The 21,428-nt window shown below is 36.1% G+C and overlaps 2 protein-coding genes across 2 annotated transcripts in view; one reads left to right on the top strand and one right to left on the bottom strand.

The window, feature by feature from the left end:
- The window catches only part of LOC126977194 (protein zerknuellt 1), a 102,164-nt gene that overhangs the window by 23,570 nt on the left and 57,166 nt on the right, over window positions 1–21,428 (top strand). Inside the window, exon 3 of the mRNA XM_050825911.1 lies at window positions 12,958–13,199. Within this exon, the coding sequence (XP_050681868.1) occupies window positions 12,958–13,199 (242 nt within the window). The remainder of the gene's footprint in view (window positions 1–12,957; window positions 13,200–21,428) is intronic.
- LOC126976946 (uncharacterized) lies at window positions 16,715–20,368 on the bottom strand. The gene is made up of 2 exons (XM_050825548.1): window positions 20,109–20,368; window positions 16,715–19,112 (listed from the first exon to the last, which is right to left on the bottom strand). The coding sequence occupies exons 1-2, from the start codon at window positions 20,109–20,111 to the stop codon at window positions 16,779–16,781; spliced, it is 2,337 nt and encodes a 778-aa protein (XP_050681505.1). The 5' UTR covers window positions 20,112–20,368; the 3' UTR covers window positions 16,715–16,778.

Genomic DNA, 21,428 nt, shown 5'->3' with positions numbered 1-21,428 from the left:
TAAAGAGGATCAAATGTTAGTGTTAATGCGAATCAAGTTCGGCCTGCACTATGTTGCATAAGCGAAGCGGGTACGTATGCGTCACATGTGGGCCCTAATTCACGCATAGTTAATTCTATATGCTGCTTCAATTTACTTAGGCCATACAGTTTCTTGATTCTCATTAGCAAGGGCACATATTATGGTTTTGATATTTTTTCAAAGTATATTCGTTCACTATTTACACACTTATGCATTCTTTGGAACTAGTTTTTCAGTCTTCCTAAGGGACGCTTTAAATTTCCTCCTGGAACGCATTTAACGCTCTTCCTTTATTCAAAACACCCAAGCTGCGAGGTCCAGACATTAGGTGGATGCCATATCTGTTCTTTTTCATTTAGTAGAATATGAGAACGCGTTTTCGTGATGAACAGGTTTGTTGCGATGACAATTTTAGTTCCGATAACAGCAGTCCCCGGACCTATTTGAAGTCTGAATTCACAGAACCAGAAATACACAGAGATATGAAATAGAGCTTAAGCCATTAAAAAATAAAATAAAATAAGACTTTATTATTACTACTAATTTTTCTTATAAATTAAACTTAAAATAACTTATCTAATAATTTATCTTTCGGCAAAGGCCTCCACTCTAAGGACTTCCACGTTATTCGGTTACTAGCTACTCTCACCCAGTCTGGTCCTTCTCTCCGTTGAAAATCGAAACAACTCCTTTTTAATTACTCTGGGCCCCACTACTCATCAAGGTAACGAATTAAATCTCTGTTGTCACACATTAACTTTGTAATGATGACTCTGTGAGTGTCCTCGGTGACACCTGGGGTGTTTGGTTGGGTGTGTAAACATAAAATGTACTCCAGATGATGTGTGCAGCCGTCTCTTATGCCTCCATGCAACCCTACATAGTACTCAAATGTTTGTTAAAAGCCCAACCGATCAGGCCGAATCAGACCTAGACGCAGCGATTGCATCTATACATCGCGCTATATAATCGATATATTATGTTTACGCCAATGACGTTCTCTACACAAATTATGTATAAGGACTTTTCATTCGCAGTCAGATAGTGGAACGGCAAAAGTGTGCTTAAAGACAATGTAAACACACTTTTCTCCTTAGTCGTGTGTCACCTGTCATTGTCTGAATCTGGTTCTAAATTCAACATACGTAACCTCAACTGCATTCTTTTTTCATGGTTGCTTATTAACTAAGAATATTTTAAACAATTGGGGGAAATGCGGCAATGTATAGATATAGCAATCGAAGCTTTTATGATTGCGGAATGTTCCATATTTCGGATTGATTTTTATGCAACATGATTTGTCTTTATGTATAGAAGTCATTGGATTACGCCAATTCAAATCGCTGCCTCTAACTCTCCACTGCTCTCAGCTCGCAGCCTTACTTCAATCTATATTGGTGGGCACTCGACGAAGCGCACGCGATCGCTTTAATCTTCCTCTGGTCCCCCGGCCGCGCCGTCCGTACCGTGTATGATACATCACTCACCAAACACTCACCGAGCTTGAACACTTCTCATATTATCCGTATTTACCTTATGACGTCATTCATGTCCACATATACCTCAACTCAATGACAATTTTGCCTTGAAAGGACTATATTGTCATCCGTGTGATACATACCTACATTTCATCTTTCATCGTCCACAAGTTAATCGTAACTACTGCAGAAATAAATTTCTCCAAAGGTCATGCGATAGGTATAACAATAAATACCAACATATCAATATTCTTTCAAAAGTACGGGAAGCTTGTATCTGAAATCAGGAAATGTGTCTAACTCGTTCCCTGATTGCAGCTGCAACCCTTACCTTTAATTATAACTTTAGTGTTGTATGCGAGCCGAGTTGTACCCGATCGAGTAATACATCTCCTACCAATTATGAATCTACACGTTTGTGAAAACTTTGCTGGCTTATTGTATTTTTCTAAATTAAGGCTAAAACTATGTAAAATATATAGCTGTTTATTTTCCAAATAAAAGAAAAAAAATATTTCTGGATTGTGATAAATAAAGCTAGATATTATAATTTATTAGATTTTCGCATTCGATGGAACTGCTGTTGTTCAGCTATTTACATAGATAATAAATACTATTTTTATTTGTACCAATCTTTTTATGATTCCCGGAATCCTAACAAATTGCATATGTGTTTGTCTTCAATTTTAGTAAAAATGTTCCCACTAGGAAAAGATCGTAAACCACAGCGCTAGCATATTATTCAAGGAAACTTAATTTATAACTTTAAAAAATTTCATAGTTTTGAGAACGATTTGCATTTCATTCGAAGATCCCGCAACGTGCATAAATTTTTGTTTCAAATTTAATTTGTGTAATTAATCACAGAAGTTAGGGTTATCACTTTAAAAAATAATAACTTGTTAAGTATAATATATTTATCATAATATAAACATACATACAAAATTGCTGTCTCGTAGGGTAGGTAGAGATTACGGATTTTCATTGGCCATGGTTTTGAGCCTGACAATAGACTTACAAAATCTCCGTTAGAGCTGTTCTCTATTACACGCTTTATACGTCTATAGCACAGAAGTACATAAAATGTCTACTGTGTCTATAGGCTAGTATACCTATTCTATATCTATAATGGTCCTGACATACGATTTTTACTATTGACATTTGAGTATTGAATTTGACATTTTACTATTCATTTTATAATTTTTTACGTTGTGTCAAACATCAGGATCACGGAATTACTGGAAGTCATTAGCGAGTAGAGCTTTCAATCTCGGTATAGCGGATCTCGGTATTGGAATTCCGTTACGAGTGCAAGATCCCGCGGGATTTGCAGGATTACAGAGAAACAGAAGAAGTAGTTTGCCAGATGAAAGCCTGAACATGTTATGTTCAGCGTAAACATTGTCAGTGGCATGTTGGTGATGAAACTAACTGAGTTTTTTAATTCCAATCTTTTGATGTCTTACATTAATTTGATTTGATCTCTAAGTAGTTTGATCTCATAACATCTTTACAATTTACATAAAACATATTATTACTCAATAATATTTACTTTCGAATACGTACATTATAATGATAATCATTATAGGGGTAGGCCGGTCAGGTAGGCAGAGACCACATCTCTCACACTATATTGATTACTACTTGCGGGAGCCCGTCAATTCTGAGATCTCGTGGGATCGACAATTTTGACATAGACTGCGGGTTTGCAAGCCCTACTAGCGGACTGTTGATATTAAAAAGCCACACTATAAGGAATAGTTTTTTTTATTAAAATAAGGTACGAGACGAGCAGGACGTTCAGCTGTTGGTAAATGGTACGCCGTACCCATTACAATGCAGTGCAGGGTTCTTGAAAAACCCAAAAATTCTGAGCGGCACTACAATTGCGCTCGTCATCTTGAGACATAAGGTGTTAAGGCTCATTTGCCCAGTAATTTCACTAGCTACGGTGCCTTTCAAACCGAAACACAGTAATGTTTCCACATGATTGCTTCCCGGCAGAAATAGAAGTCGTTGTGGTACCCATAATCTACGCGGCTTCCTGTGCAAAAGTGCCTCCTACTGGTGAGTAAGTTGATATTTTTTGATACGTCGACCTACCTTCGTGTTCAGTATCTCCTGCTTTATGAAAAGATAATCATATCATTCACCGTTGAATATTTCTACTAAATTGTTGTTGTTTCTACAAAAACAATGTTCGGATTTTTTCCTTCACTACTCCTGCGAGACCTTCTTACTCGTTTATGTTTCTTAATAAGAGGGGGATGATGAAAAGTCATGAGGCAACCGCACATGGACATTCATAACACCAGGGGTCGTCTCGTTGTATCGGTTCAGAAAAACTGCAACCGGTTGATGATTGACTCCACAAAGTGATGTGCGAGGCAAACAATTTCTCGCAAAACGCGCTGTTGTTTGATGATATGATTCTAGATCAAAAAGGGACTACAGTATTTTATTTTAGTTCCTGAGAACGCCAACGGTCATATAAGATGGAAAATAAGACAACGAAAAAGGTTTCCTTTTTTAGTGCTTCGGAGCCCTAAAAGCATAACTTACTCACGAAGCATCGACACTAAAATTTAAATACATCAAAGGCAACATTGGCAATTAACAGCGACATTAAGTTGCGGTTGAAATAAAAAGAATAGAGAGAGGCGCGTTGTTAAGTGAAGCGGTTAACGATGTAATGAGCTATATCAAGGGTGATGGATCGATGATAAATAAGATTGATCTAGAACTAACAGGTCGTACCGATCTAGAAGATTCTAATATCAACTCTTGTTAGGGTGAACGCTAAGCAGAAAACACACAAACAAGGTTTTTTAGACAAGTTATATGGTGAAAATATAGCAATTGGAGGTATGAACACTACTTTATCCTGTGACACATACCCTTAAGTATTACTTGTTGGTTGCCAGTCCAGAATTATTTTGAACTTAGCCGTTCAATGAACGCATATCCCTTAAGGTTCACTGGCATTTAGTGTCGCCTCAATCAAAGAAAGAGCTCAAGGCTCATCATCATCAGCCGGAAGACGTCCACTGCTGGAAAAAGACCTCCAAACCAAAGGTCTACACGACGACCGGTCCTGCGCTGCCCTCGTACAACGTATTCCAGCGATCTTGACCAGATCGTCGGTCCATCTTGTGGGGGGCCTACCAACACTGCGTCTTCAGGACGTGATCGCTATTCGAGGAGTTTTCTGCCTCACCGGACATCTGTCCGTCGAACTATGTGCCCTGCCCACTGCCACTTCAGTTTCGCAATCATTTGGCCTATGTCGGTGACTTTGGTTCTCCTGCGGATCTCCTCATTACTGATTAGATCTCGCAGGGATACTCCGAGTACAGCCCTTTCAAGGCTCACATGATTTATTTTAAACTGTTTTCTGTTTCAACTATGTTTTTGTCAATCGTTGTACCGACGAAGAATTCTTAACACTGTAAAGCAAAGCCAAGTGGTTTCGAAAAATGTAGAAGAATCTGGGTGTCATAAATAGAGCATGGCAATACTTCACGCCGGCTACATATGGATTTATCAGTTCGAACCATTTGACCGCGTGCTACGCAGAGCTGCTTTTATTTTCAATCAGTTCTGCGTAGCAACTATTTTTGGTTCTTGTTAAAAAGAAAAAGATAAGCTTATTTATGTATTTGCTAACTTTTGCAATAATTTACCACTTTTTTCTACTAAAGCGTGTCAATTGATATCTATTCTACACATATAAATAAAATTGGAGTGTGTGTTTGTAATATTGAAATAACATTTATATGAATATGTAAACGGTAGATGCACCAAAATAATATTTTTTGCAATTTCTGTCTGTCTGTCTGTCTGTTTGTTCCGGCTCTTCTCTGAAATGGCTGGACCGATTTTGACGGGACTTTTACTGGTAGGTAGCTGATGTAATAAGGAGTAACTGAGGCTACGTTATTTTAGATAAAATCTTTTTTTATAAAAATAAAGTAATGTTGCAATGTCCAAGAAACGGTCTAAAAAAATTTATATGTCAAACAGCTAGTTATGATTATAAATTAATTAATAAAGTTAAATCTATAAAATAAATGTAGGTTCTATAATTTTCTATCTTATTATAATATTATTTATATTCTGTTTTGTTATATAATTGACCGGCCGACCGATTCTTATATAATTTCGACGTTGAGTTAATTCTTTTTTGAATGTTAGCTCGTTATTTTCTATATACACCGACATACCGACAGACAATTTACTGCGATAGAAATGAAAAGAGCTCGCCAAACACTTAAACCCAGCTTTACGATTATCCAACACTTTGATAGAGAACTATAAACAAATCATTCTTTCGACAATCAACACGAAAATTAACAGACGGCTAGACGTTAATGTCAATAAAACGACACTTAATTTACGCGCGGTTTTAAGAAAACAACGAAATAAAAACACATCGACGGATAATCTCCTCCGTGGTAGATGACAGCTGGTTTTAGCGCAACAGCGGAAATACAAGCGTCTCTTTCTTGAGTAGCGCGGTTGTTGCATAAACAATATGGGTTTGATGGCTTCCGCGAAGGATTTTAAGATCGTTTAGGAAGCTCGGGTTTGAAGTATTTAAGAGTCTAGTCGACATAAATATCAACTAGTACCTTGTGATTATAACTTCGTAAATTTAAAAGACTTTCATCGAGAAAGTCATATTGGTTTTGTCGTAGGCTATCATTGTTCACAGAGTCTTGGTGTGTATATATTTGTAGCAAAATTCAGAGACGATGCGGGATTCGAACGAAGGTTCAGAGTCGCGGGTTTATTATATAGATATCACCCAAAACTAACAACTGTTTATAGCGACAAGAAGCGTAAGAGCGACATTTTCAATTTCCTGACATGCAATTATTGGTATCGAGCAGATTATCGGCTGTAAAGTAGATCCTGTAGATGAAGCCAAATGAGAGTTGGACAATACATACCAATATTTCGGTCGATTCGTCAATGGAGCGGTTGGCTCACTTGGTAAGAGCGCTCGGACGAAAGTCGAGAGGCGCGGGTTTCCGCATCGTCCATAAATTCTGGAGCAAATTAAGTTTGTATATGTTATCCCAGAAGTGAGGAGAGGAGTTAAAAATAAATAAATTTTAATATGAAATTATAAACAAATAATTTGCACTGATAGTATGAGATAGGGAGTTTTGGATTAAATAAAAATATAACTACGAAGCTACTTTCTGCATCAGATCTGTCTTGCACGCTGAGTATAATATGATAACAGCATAATATTTGTTGACATTTGATAATGAAAGTGTCAAAGTTATTGAATACAATTTGAAGTTTTAACATGATTTACATTTTAACCCTTATAATTTGTTTAGTTGGGTATCATTGTTTGGTACATATTAAGTTTTTTTGGTTCTTATATTTTTATATAGGGTTTTGTTGCTCATATACCCAATCAAAGAACAATGGCGAAATTTTACCTGATTATAGGAATAACCGTCTAAGGTTAGGATAGTTACAAAAAAAAACTTCACTGTTAGATAAAATTGTATTGCAAAAGGAACCGGGGAAATAAATAAAATATTTATTTCATTTTCACATTATATGCTGTCACAACTATGAAATCATATCCATTTTAGATTACATCAAGGAAAGCTATCTGTCAATATGACTGACAGCGATGAGCGAATGATCAATGAGTATCTATACCTGTCACCTATGCCTAATACTAATAATACCTATCAATTATAGATACCGCTGTTGTGTTGTTTTGTGCTTTCTGTATATTAATAAGTAGTTTCTATTTTACCTGGCTTGGTTTTGGACTTTAATAATATCTTTCTCTCGTTTTAAACTCTGAACCTCATTTTGAACTACTTCTGCTCTCCATTACCGGACTATGATATGCCCCACGATTTGGTCTAACGTACGCTGTTTATATAACAATGAACAAAATAAAATATTTTGCTTGTTTAATTTACTGCTACCTACTTCTACAAAATAAGAACTTGGATTGAGAAAAATACATTAGGAAACTAGGTGCTTATTTTACCAGTATTTTAAGATTATAAACATGGAAGTACTTAGTTTAAAAGTCGACCCGCGCCTTAAAATCGGGCGTAGGTTAGGTATACTTTAGAAGTACCTACCTACGACTATGGATTGCGCATTTGACTTCCCTCTTATAAAATTATAAAGCTATGGACAACCAACTCTGGTTTGTTGAAAATAAACTGTTATTACCATTGCATCAAGTAACAAGTTTCCATTTTATCATAATATAATACTCAGAGTTGTTGACCGTAGACAGTTTAGTAATTAGGTATTAATTAACTATTTGCCTATGGTTACTAGTTCCTATCCTTAAAGATTTTTGGAATTCGTGTTATTCAGTGTTATTGTTGTTGGAACATGTTAGTTAGAATATAATAGATAAGTATACTATAGTTAGAACGCTAAAGTAATAAACAGAAAAACCTAACCTAAAAACTCAAACAAAATAATCATTTATTTCTCCATTATCCCGGTTCTAAATTAAAAATGAATTATGTCAGTAGATGCAGAAAATTATAGAGAATTAATTAGTACACGTCAGTTCTTGAGACGCTACCATTCAATTTCAAATATTTAGTAGTATGAAACTTCGCCATTGTTCTTTAGTTTCAACTGTAGTGCAGTTTATTAAATCTAAATAAATATTATATATGAGTTTAATACACCACTAACCTCTTCTATATACCACTGAATTGGCGGCTGTCAAAGTGCTTTTGTTCCTGTTTGCTATTCTCCATTTTGGCTCTGTCTGAGAGACTGTGGTACTAAATCAAGTGATGACAACCTCAGCAAACATCGATAGATGGTGTGAAACAATTTATAAAAAAAATGTGTACTTTAATACGTTGATTCTTGAAGTATAAATAACACGCAAAACGAACGAAAATAATTCAAAATGCAAAAATACTTCACAGTTTTGTACGTTCCCTCGCAACCATTTGTATTATACGTCAAAATTAGTTCTCTGGACGCTCGCGAGTGGCGCTTCAAAAAGGCACAAAACATTTGCTGTCAAACATGTGAAATAGCCTGTCCTGTGGTATTTATACAGGTCAGTGTTAATACACCGTACCTATCGAAAATGACCAAAATAATCCAAACTAATATATTCGTAGTCAATATTGGAAATTTTATAAACACATCGTTTATACAACAATATCCGTTCAAGTGATCTAATTGATAATATAAATATATCGTATGGCTACTAAGCCGTAATTTTATAAAAGTGCTAGCGACAGTTGCGGAAGAATTATAAATGTAAATGCTGTTTCAGAAACGGTATTAATTACAGCATATTCTTGGAAATGTAATTAATACCCTAAGCGACGTGTGAATCTCAAAAAAGCAGAGTAAGCTTTCTGGCTCGGACACAGGCATGAGCGGAGCGGCGAGAGTAGCGATTGTTCTTATCTTATATTATTAATCATAATCGTATGAAAATTATCTGATAAACTACCACAATCGTCGACAATACGCCGTTTTCTAGAAAAAATGCAGTAAATTGCAAGACGAACTCGCACTCAAAGGGTTACTTACTATCCTCCTATTGGACTTCTTAAATACTTTTGTAAATAAAACAAGAGAGGGCGCTATTATAATATGGGAAACTTGGTATATTTTAAGTTCGACAACTTTGGTTTATTATTTTTGGATTCCCTACACGAGGTGTAGGGAATACCACTAACGTGATTTTGATTTGATTTGATTGATTTTTAGAATTTGTCTCTGGATAAAGACAACTTGTCAATGCCTTTTCAAATAGATTACTTCAAATTCAAATATTTTTATTCAAAATAGGATATGACATCACTTGTTGAAAGTCAAAAACTACCACCCATTCCAAAAATAATGCCTCAGACCTGAGAAGAACGCGCGCAACTAACTCGGCGGGCTTTTATTTCATCAAAAAATATGTTTACAAAGTAATATTGTACAATTTAACTTATTATTTAATAGCCTGAGTTCCATTCCCAATTTGTGGAATCATTAAGAAAGTCATTTATGTTATAGTAACCTTTTTACACAAACGTTTTTTAACAATTCTTTTGAATATCGTAGTACATACTTCTGTTTTGAACATTTTCTGGGGTCTTGTTGTAAAAGCATATACATCGTGGGTAGTTTTAATAAATATAAGCTCACTGATATTGGAAACACAAAGTCAAACAAGCTGATATACAAAAAGTGAAACCCTCAAATATTTATAAGTAACAAACCGCCATTTGAGACAGACAATCATTAAATATTTTATGGGAGTGAAGGACGGTTTGAGCTGTTTGATGATAAGTGGCATGATATGCATAAGCATCATTATAACAGATAGGTACGAAACCACTTCATTCATAGCGTAGTGCAATAAGACCCTGTTCACAGCGTTCTGGACTCATCGCCCTTAAAATGGCAACGGCACATCTGATCGAAGAGGAGACATCTGCAATAGGACTTAGGAATACTAAAATATCACGATTCTAGATGACCATCTAGATTCTAGATGTTTGGAGTTCATACAAAGTGCGGTTTTCAATGCGGCTACTTGCATGGGTAAAAGCGGAAACACCCATCTTAAAGACCGGTACCGATCCTCTGATTGCTCCGTCCTTTCAAGAGAATTTAGGGCCCTATTTATGATCAGATGACCCGTACGCTTCTCTTTAGAAATAAGAATACTGGCAGCATTGCCGTGTTGGATAGCTAGGCGGATCTGATGCCCAAAATAGCTGTCAGTGCTTGGGTCCTAGCAGCTGTATTAAAGCTGAAGATAGTATTTTGTACATTGTCCGCTCCTCTGGACCCCACGGGTCTAGAGTTTCGACACCAATCGGCACAAAGATGTAAGACTCCCTGAAACCAATATGTATTACTGACGTAAATTGGACATGAGAAGGAGCCTGAGTGTCGGCGCAAGTCGCGTTCCACACCAGTGCCCTTCCCCGTGCCCAAGCCACCAGCGCCATTTCATCAGGACGCTTGCTGTCGCGGCGGGTAATTGGCTCTAAAACAGCTGGTATATTAAGAGCGGCAAATGCCCTGCGGATGACTTCATTAATGCTGGCGTGACGACTGATACAGCCCGCCGATTTTAGGCAGAACAGCCCGTGACGCCCAAGAGTATCTACTTGAACACTACATCGGGATTGATGTGGTTATACGCATATTCAACACATTATCAATATGTTCGCTCCCTTACAATTATAATAGCGTATGATAAAGCCTGATTCTCACGTAGCGTACAGTGGCATATCGATAATTGCATTGTCTCATATCAGCTCGCCATTGTTCGTAACAAGATCACATTGTGTATTACATTACTATGCACGTAATATCTATATTTGCAAGGATTTATAGTATTTCTGATATATATTATATTTACACTCCCAAAGGACCGTAAAGATATTACAAGCTCTATTTTCATGTCCTTACATCGGCCGTTCCCAATATTGAGTCTATCGCTTACTTGAGATAAAAATCGTAACTATCGTTGACTTTTCTGTCCCAATAAACTTAGCGACGGAACTCACCTTATCCGTACACGCTGTCTGTCAATGGGAAGACGTATAGCTTACCAGCGATAGAAGTTTGTATGGAAATTGCAATTCACGCGTCCCAATATAAGGCGATAAGAATGACTTATTGGGTATATTGGGACAGCTTCAGACTAATTCTATTGACAGCTAATTACTGACAGTAGAAGGTAGTAATTTATCTCTATCTGTAGATAGTATAAATATATATATAGTATATATATTATTGGGAATTTGTATGGTTCACCAACATATATACATAATAAATACAAAAATTAAGCATAGAAATAATTTAAATTATCACTATCGTAATATAGATCCAATTATAGGCGAACACAACTTGGTCTTATAAATACAAAGGTGTATAAGCAAAAATTAAATTAAATAAACGAATGTTATTAATATGCGTTTTGTATTGTAAGTTTTTGAAGTGGAAAGTTCTTTTAGCATCGTTGTGATTTTAAAGTCAGTGAAAGGAAAAAGCGAGGCACATAAATTTATAAGATTTAACGTGGGAAAAAATGAGAAAGGAAGCATTATACAGTGTTTTAGCACCGGGCGATCATAGTTTAAGAAGAGATTGTCTTATGTATGACGCGAGTATACCTTAATACATTGTAACGTCATGCGTACGACCTATTACTACATAAACACCAGGAGTACATAATATAGTAGCGATAGGTGATAGTAATGCCTTTCATAGCGGTTGAAATCATGTGTTATCCTAGCAACATGTACCAGGACTTCATATGCAGTTTAGAGGTTTTCTGATTTGAATGCAATACAAAGTAACACCTAACTATATTTAACAAACAGGTGTGTTAGCAATAACTCTACGTTAATTACTACTATTTTAATAAACCATTAGTTATGCGCAAATAAGAGAACTCGCTATAATGCGCCGAAGTTATGTCTGAAGCTCGACAGAGCGACTGATTTACAGCTTCCAAGAGGTAGACACTCTTTGGTATTGAGAGTAATGCTGGCTAATGGCGATTATTTAATGTTATTATCGAATCTAACGAGCGCTGAGGAAGGGTTGGTGGAAATGTGCACGTAAACAGAAATTAATTAACGCTACATTTCATTGGAGACGATTCTGCAGATAACTACAATAATTACGTACTGAGAGTTCTTCGGGCTTAAGTCTGTCTGTTACGGGGCTTATCGCATAGAATAGTACTAATAAAATAGTACACAGCTTAAATTTGGAGAGAGTTTGCGCCACAGTTTGTGTGATATTATTTTTTTTATTATTTATTCGACCAATCTCGGACATAGAAGTTTACACAATTGCAGCAAGTCGAAAGTCAACAAGGAACTACAAACATTACAACAATTTAAATAATAGTAACAGCAAAAAAAAATGAAAATTATATATTTCTTTGAATCAATAGTTGAATCTTATTACAATGGTAGGACAATATAATTGGTTTGCGATTGAATTCAAAATACTGATGTGGCTGCCCCTTATGGCGTAGTCTGGTAGAGGAGAATGACGCGTCGGACCAATAGGTACGAGGCGCCCACAAAACCGTCCGATGGTCCGGCCGTACCAAATCCGATCATGTGTTTAGTCTGTAATTTTACGGATCAAGGACGTACAATGTTTTCGCATTGTTGTATAAAAGCAATTAATCCGTGCCTCGACAAACTTCCCCGATGCGCTACAGAATCGTGGCAGGCGCAAAATAACCTAAAATTGATTATTATACTGGACCCGTACGAACGCTGTATTGTTTAAGCGTATAGTCAACCCACTGACAGGTCTAATATAATGCACAATGCACACATCATCTGAAAAATTTTGTCTCTTTTTAAATAACTCGTACTTTGTATGATTTACTTGTTGCCATACTTATCAGGAACCAATGTCCATCATTGATAATCTTTATTATTAATTACAGATGTCCCGAAAACAATAAAACGCAAGAAGTCGACTGATGACGTTCGCTCCCCCCTTGGGGGTGAGGGATCCATGACGAGTGAGGAGGGTGAGGACTCTGCGGTCGGCAGGCGGAAGAAGGCCAGGACGACGTTCACCGGTCGGCAGATCTTTGAGCTGGAGAAGCTGTTCGAAGTGAAGAAGTACTTATCGTCTGGAGAGAGAGCTGATATGGCGAAGCTCCTTAATGTAACCGAGACTCAGGTGGGTAAAGTTTGTTATTCTATGATTCTCTAGGGTATAGACCTTCATCTTGAAAGGACGCGAGATAATTGACTTAGCAACCCATGAAGATCTTTCTGTCGACACCGCTGGTCCGAGAATGTCTTGAATATAACTTTCCAAAATTGGGAAGTGCCTTTTGGCACTAGATCTTTTATATACACCAAAATCGAAAGTGCCGTACGGCACACTACGCCGTGAACAAGTTCTGACCCTCATTTTGTTTATAAGATAGTATATTTTGCATGGTCTTATAGCATGTTTCAATAGCTTTCTTATACATTTTCTCATGTCACCCTAATTATAAGCAATCTTTAAATACACGTAAAATAAAACGCATGGAGAGGCCGCTGCGCGCGCGCCATAATCGCGCCGATCTAAGGCATACCGCGGCGCAGGGATAATCCCCTCGTCTGCATCTTCTACGGCATTTACAATGGAGAGTGCTCGGAAGAGTTGTTCGGGTCAATATCAGCAGCCAAATTCCACCACGGGACATTACGTCAAATTGTGAAATTCTATCCGTTAGTGGAGTCAATAACCGGCTTCAGTTTTCTCGAACAGATACGACTTCTATCAAGGGACCTTCAAGATTACAGCAAACTCCCAAATTCAAGGCAGGAAATCTTTGGACTCCTGTAGTTGCAAATGTCCATGGGCGGTTTCCTCTCTTCGTTTGCCCCCTCTTAAATAAAAAAATACTCCACATCCAGCAAATGCTACTATTTATGCCCTAGTTAAATTTACCATATCATAATATAATGTCAAAACCTTAGTTTAACACTCGGATAATACATATACGCTTATGCTAACCCGTCCGAAAAATTGTTTCTACCTTAGTTTATAAATACTATCATGAAGAATAGCTTTGATGATTTTATATCACAAATTAATTAAGAGTCGAATGACACTAATGACGTATGCGGAGTGCCGCACATGATCCAGTGATCCGTCAACAGCGACACAAAACATCAGCAGATTAATTACTTAATGGCTCGTCACCTCATTCGCTCTTCTTCGAAATATAACCGAATTTAACACTCACTTAAAGCACGCGCTGTGGCTGTGGTCCAAAATAAAACCGCGCGTGAGTTAAATGTCTGTTTAAGTATAAGTTAAAACTGAAAATTAAGTAATGACGTAAAGTATAATCAGTGGTTACCGTGGTCGCCGTTTTAGTATCTATATATGCTCGTTTGGGAGAAAAGCTTCAAATTTATGTTTTTACGGACAATCTTATTCTTGTATAGTTTTTTATTTTTTATTAAGAAAACTTGCAGCTAATTGTAGCAATGTTAACATGTATTTCCTTAACAAAAAGCTAAATAGTTACAAGATTTTATAGTCAATTGCATTATTTCTACTATATTAGAATTTATTTTAAGATACTACATTTTTGTTTGAATATAGACGTGTTTCGAGAAACAACAAGAAGAAGTGTGCATTTATATACTTAATATAATAATTATAGTTAATGATATATAATTAATTTTAAAATTAATAACTAAAAGTAAATAATACTTAGGGGAGAAAATATGATCTTGTTATCAGTAGCCTAATTGCACTAGGCTTAGTTAAAATCGTGTCAATTTCTGGCTAATCACTTACAAGTTTATTAAATCTGATACTCGTTCGGATCGAACAGTACTTATATAAATATTTTATACCACTTTTTTTCTGACCTTTTGCAATTTACACAGTGAATTAATAATTATAGCGATACTTAATAGTAGAATTAAGTAACATTTATCTAAATTATCGCTATCGCTGCCAACTTGTGCCACACAGATTTTAAAATGAGATAATTACAATCGCCGCGGTGGCTGTCCCCCGCGACTTTCGACTCGACTCTCCTAACACGTGACACATGCTCTCAGCTCTCCGCTCTCCGCCCGGCAATCATTAAACCTCACACTTAGCAACCCGCCCCCGGCCACATTTGGTGACATCCACACATCTGTCACTGCCATCCCATTTAACTGTCCTCAAAAAATGGTTAATTGGTTTTATGAGAAGTGAAACGATTTTAACTTGTATTTAAATCGCTTGAATAGCTATTAATATCTAAAGTATATAATTATGGGTAGGTACCAAAAACTCGTCTGTAATTTCTCTGGTGTTCCAAGAGAGCCTGGACCGCGGTGATCAATCACCATAAAGTCAACATAAAGGGACCGAAAAGCTCCATTAGATTGTTGAATTAAATATACAAATAAAAATCTATGAACATTTATACGTCTAGATGAACTATGACAGCTTTGAAAAGGTCGAAAAATTGGGAAAATTTACTGACAGTGTCCTCTTCTTTTTTGGTATGTGCAGTTTTTGGGTTTTATTTTTGAGATTTATTATGTTAGATAATTTTAGTCCGTCTTTTAGATATACCCATTCGTTTTAGATATTAATACATTTTTTTTGTAAATGATCAGACACGTTTAAGTGAGTGAAGTAAGTCTAAAATAGGTATTTTTATTATTACTCGTATTTCTTATTTGAATTTTTGAAAACTATTGCAAGGGCTCGTCTTATATAATATGTATAATATAAGTAACTAATTATTCAGTAAAAATACCTTAATATTTTCAGGCAAAATATGTCAATTTTAATAGACTCTTTGCTCATCGAATCTATATAATACAACACCCTAACTCATATTGTGTTCTGATCGAACGGTCGTACGATAAAATAGGGTTGTCACCCCACAGTTTGTCGGAGCAGGGCCTCGTGTTCGCTTTTCAGTACGGAGTCAATTACGGCCTCTAATGAGGGCGTGGGATAAAACAGCTGGGCGCTGTACAAAAGGTTATGTCGCATTTTAATTATGACTAATAGTTCGTTTAAAAGTTTTTAGTACTTCGATTATTCAGGTGTTTTTAGGTTATTGAAATTTTAGAGCGACGTCATGTTATATAATGATAATTTATTAAATAACAGATAACATACATCCATATTGTGTTAGTAATCAGGCTTAAAAACTAAATCAAAGAATTTAATGTAATAGAACAAGTACAGGAGTCTCACTATGCAAAATCGATTAAAGAAATAGGGACTCTTGCAGCCACACAATAAGGTGTAATTCAGATCGCACAGCGCTACTAACCTACATTTTTATTTAGGGTGAATCGACTGGTTCACGATCAGTTAGTCAATTTGACATCTTCAAACTAACGTTAGTCATAAAATATAGGCATTTATACGTTATTGTATTTTTTTAACGATAAAGAAACCTTAAACCTACATATTTAATATATTTTTTCGTACGTTTCTATGTAGGTTTATTTGTTAAATGACAAAATATCGAAAAGTGTGTTTTTTTCAGTTGACGATCAGATTCCGTTACATTACGATCACAAGTTTTCGCCTGTTTACGATCTCTGATAACTAATGAAAACAGAACATTATAGCTATTTAATTAAAGTTGAAGTTGCATTGTCAAAAAAGTCGAAAGAAAAAATAGTCGAATTACATAATAATATTTTTTAATAAAAAATCAAATATAAGATTGAGCACTAAAACTTTATTAATTGGTCAGTTTAGAGAGCTTGAAATTAATAAACTGTATCAATGATTGGTTTCCGTTTCACACTTATTGCAAAATGGACATGTGTATGTTGAGATTGCCGCTTCTACATAGGATTTGTTACACATCTCTGTACATTTAAGATGAAACCAACGGATACAGTTGTCGCAACCTATGTTTTTTTCTGCATCATCCTCAACATCGCTTATTAATGCTTCCAAGCATTCGCTACATTGCACAGCAGCTTTTTTAGTTCCTTTTTTCAGTACCGTCTTCTTTTTCTTCTTTCTTTTCTCCACAGTTTTCTTTTCCTTTTCTTCTGCTCTCAACTGTTGTCTTCTCTTTTTCTCTAACACGAGATTCTCTTTTTCTTCGTCTTTTTTCTTATAATGTTCCCGCCAAGCTTGTGAGGATATTGCACTGGGTAATTTGGATGCATTACGTTTTTTATCTTTCCATTCTGGTGGCTCCGGGAAGCGTAAATGTTTTTCGAAAATGTCATCGAAAGATAATATTTCATCGGGTTCATTCTGTTGATTGATTAAGACGGTTGCGTGGTTATCGTTTTGGCTATGGACATCTGCTAATACAGTGACCGTGTAGCATTGGTCATCAGCAGATTCCATTGGACTTTGTTGTTGTTGTGCAAGGGTCGGCTGTGAAATATGTGATATCTGAATTTCTTCAAGAGGCATAACCGATATATTTTTAAGTGATATAAATGAGCCTGGCTGATGTAAGCTTATATTTTCAGTAATAGTTTCATCAGTGACACACAAGGAGTCGGTTAACAATTCTGAAGCATCAATTAGAATGTTCTGTCTAGGTTGGGCAACATCCAGGACCGTATTTGGGTTGTCGAAATTTAAGTTATCTGGAGTTATATCTGCCAAAATCTCGTTGGTAATATTAATAATAGAAGTGCTTTGGTTTGACGCTGCAGAATTTCGAGGCGTCTTAGACTTAGAGCGCCGTTTTTGTAAGCATTTTGTTTTGGCTTTTTCGATTTCTTCAAGAATGTGTCCTGATTCTATACTGCGTTCGGCCAATTCAGACTTAAGTATTGAGATGACTTTTATAGCTGCGTCAAACTCTTTTGCAGTTGCGGTTTTTTCGGATGCATTTTGATGTTGTACTCGTTCTCTTCCGACATTTTGTTGCGTGTCTTTAACACATTTTGTATAATCTACAGCATCTTCATTGAGAGGATATAAGCCGCATCTTCGGAACCCATTGCTTATAATATCTGCTAAGTGAGTTTCTGTCAACGTTTTATTTAAAACAGAACAAAAGTTCAATTTTGTCACCACTTGGTTTATATTATCTGACTGCCACTCTTTGACAGTTGTTTTCCAGTTTTGTTTCAGAGGCCTAAATACACTCACATCCGCTGGTTGTAGCATATGCGTGCTATTTGGGGGCAAGGCATAAAGAATTATGCCATTTGCTTGGCAAAATTCACTTAAGGGAAATGTCATGTGTGATTTATGACCATCAATAAATAATATAATTGGCCTTTTGACTTTATTTTTCGTTAGCCAAGCGTTGAAGTCGTTGGTTATGTACTCGTAAAATACGTCACTTTTCATCCAGCCACTTTCTGAGCGGCCAAGGACCCACGATTCCGGCATATTATCAACTAATGCCTTTGGCGGCCTCACATATGGAAATATAACCAAAGGCGGGCACAATTGTCCACTTGCGGAAAACACCAGCAAAACTGTAATGTTTTCTTTTTCATTATTTTTCTTGATGACGTACAAATTTTTATACCCTTTCGGTCCCAAAACTTTTCCACTTTTTGGAGAAAGAGAAAAGCCGGTTTCATCACCATTAAATATTCTATCTGGGTCTTGAAATATGTCCATTGCATCTATAGATTCTATAAATTCTCGCAGGTCCTTGAACCAACATCGTATGCGTTTTTCTGTTAAAACCGCCCTTGCATTATTGATCCCTTCTGGCTCGCGAATGCTAATTTGCGGATGCCGCTTTAAGAATTTTTGGTACCAAGTATCTCCTGGTTTCCCATCTTTGAACGGCGTTTTGGCACCAGATTTTGCTATAATTTTTGAGACGCTTTCTAATAAATCCTGCTTATTCAAAGGGAAGCCACATTTTGCCATATCAATAATCCATTTAGTTAGCTTTTCCTCCCCTTGTACACCTAAAACAGGATCCGGGCCTACTTTCGGTTTCTTGTTGACAGCTACTTTACCACTCAGACGGTCATGCACAGTTGCAAATGGAACACCGTAATAGCGGCAAGCTTCTCTGTATCCCATTAATTGGTTTTTAATTGAATCAATAGCATTTTTTAGGTCTTCCTCCTTGTATGAGAAAAGTCGTCTAATTGGTCTTTTTGATACCCCTACCTGTGGGATAGAAAATTTATAAACTTTTTTAATAGGTGTTATGTTTATAAAAAGGAACAAAAAACCAAATGGAACTTTTACTTTGAAATTTTATTAATCAATTATTTTGTTAGTTGCAATTAGAAAATCATAAATAGCAAGGAATATAAAGGAGAATATATATTTTGTACAATAAAAAGCATACCAATTTTTTGTTTATATTTTTAGTCTTGTCTTTTTGTGTTTTTGATGTCGAAGCCATCTGTAAAGAGCATAAATAAATACATGCAGCGCACACCAAGATACCAAAGGATTAGTTATAGTCAAGCCTGTTGTTATTAAAAGGTATTAAAATAAATTATTGGTAGAAATTTGCGAAAAATTTTGAGACTGTGCTCGTATCCAATCACCGTCATCACTGTCTTATTTAAATAGGATCATATTATGAATAAATTATTCATAGTTACAATCCGAGCATTTTCTAATCTTACCACTTTACACGTGATCGTAAAGTGATCAATTCCCGATCTCTATAATTATAGTCAAATAACAAAAATATAAACTTGAACGCTAACTGGCTCATCCACGATCACATAATATGTTGTTTTTTATATGGCAGAAAAACTATAGTCGATAAAAGGTCGTTTCTCGATCACTAGAATTTTTCAACTAAAATGCATTGGTTTTTCAGGTTAGTGATTGTATTTAGCCGATCGCCATCTGACATATAAACAAAGTACCATTAAGTAGACCTGAACATATGACAATAATCCCACCCACACCATATATTTAGGTAGAAGAGCTTAATAAAGATTTGACCAAAACTGCCCGTTTACGATCAGGTGATCGTGAATCGAAAAAAGACCTTTTTATTATACCCCATGGCGATCACCTTATATTTTAATATATTTACAAATTTTTCAAGCAAAATGTTACATTAGATGAAAGATTACATTACGTGACCACTACAAACACACCTCCGATTGATAAACTGTAATAAAAACATGTTTTACTTACCATTCAATAGTTGCTTCCCACTAATTTTTCGGTAAGATTTTAATATAATATCTACGCAAGCACACCGGCTCAGATTCATCGGCTCACTGATCGAAAACGAGCACATTTTGTAGGCGACATGGCTACTTTGAGAGAAATGAATAGATAGAACATGCGATTCCAGCCATCTTTAATGCTTATTTGCCTACAATAAAGTTGTTTTTCCCTATTTTCGTAAAAGTGATCGTGAACAGGCACTGATCGGTAAACCGGTCGATTCACCCTACCTAGAAATTGCCTCTCTTTCTATCGCGTAACTCTTACCTATTCTGATGACGATAGGGTTGTCTTCTTTACCCAAAACTGTACCTACCTAGTATAAGGTCATCTTTTAAAAATTGCTTAATTTTTTCTATAATGTAAATAGATATGTAATCGTAATTTTAAAACAATATTCTTTTGTTGTCAAACCAACATTAGTTGCAGATAATAAGTATGCGTTGGAAGACCACGACATAGTAATACCTACTTAGCGTAGGAAATAAATATCTACATAGCTATCGTGATTGGTAATAATAATAATAACTATAAATTAGATTATTGTAGGTTCTTTAGGAAACTAAAATTTTAAAATATGGATCGCAATGACCCTTAGCTTACTGTTTGATGCGTATTGCTAGTGCTTCTACACTTGCCAACTTTGGACGAAATTTCTCAAAAAGTCATACACGACAATGCGCGTGCAGTACAATGATGCTTTTCGCATATTGATGGGATTGCCTAGGTGCTGCAGTGCCTCGGGTATGTTTGCTGAATCAAGGGTGCCTGAAGTCTATGCTGTAATGAGAAAAAGAGTTGCTTTATTCTCCAAACGGTTTGTAACGGGATGCCTAGCAATATTTTTTCATATTGGCTGTCTATGCATCAAAACAAAAATAGTAAATAAATGACGGTGCCTAGACCAAGACGCCTGGGAAGCGTTTTATTAACCTTTCCAGATAGTTTATAAGTTTTGTGTATATTTTTCTATTTTATCTTTATATAATGTATCAGAATATCACTGTACCTATTTGTTTCCTAATATCTACCTATACTGGGTAATTTTGCCTTTAATAAATACTTATTATTATTAAAATGCTTTGCTTTTTAATGTTTCTCCATTTTTAAAAGATTGTTCGGGCCGGTGAACAACACTTGCGCGTGCCGCAGTATGGGGCTATCTAGTTTACATCACACTAGGGATGCTGTTGGTTCTGTCTCTTATGCGGCGCAAAATAGATGCGGTTCTTTTCCTCTTAATTGCATTTTCCATGCTCTGTCCGTTGTCACCTCATGATTGTC

This window comes from Leptidea sinapis, chromosome 2 (assembly GCF_905404315.1).
Source record: "Leptidea sinapis chromosome 2, ilLepSina1.1, whole genome shotgun sequence".
NCBI lineage: Eukaryota > Metazoa > Arthropoda > Insecta > Lepidoptera > Pieridae > Leptidea > Leptidea sinapis.
This window is presented reverse-complemented; position numbering and strand designations above follow the sequence as displayed.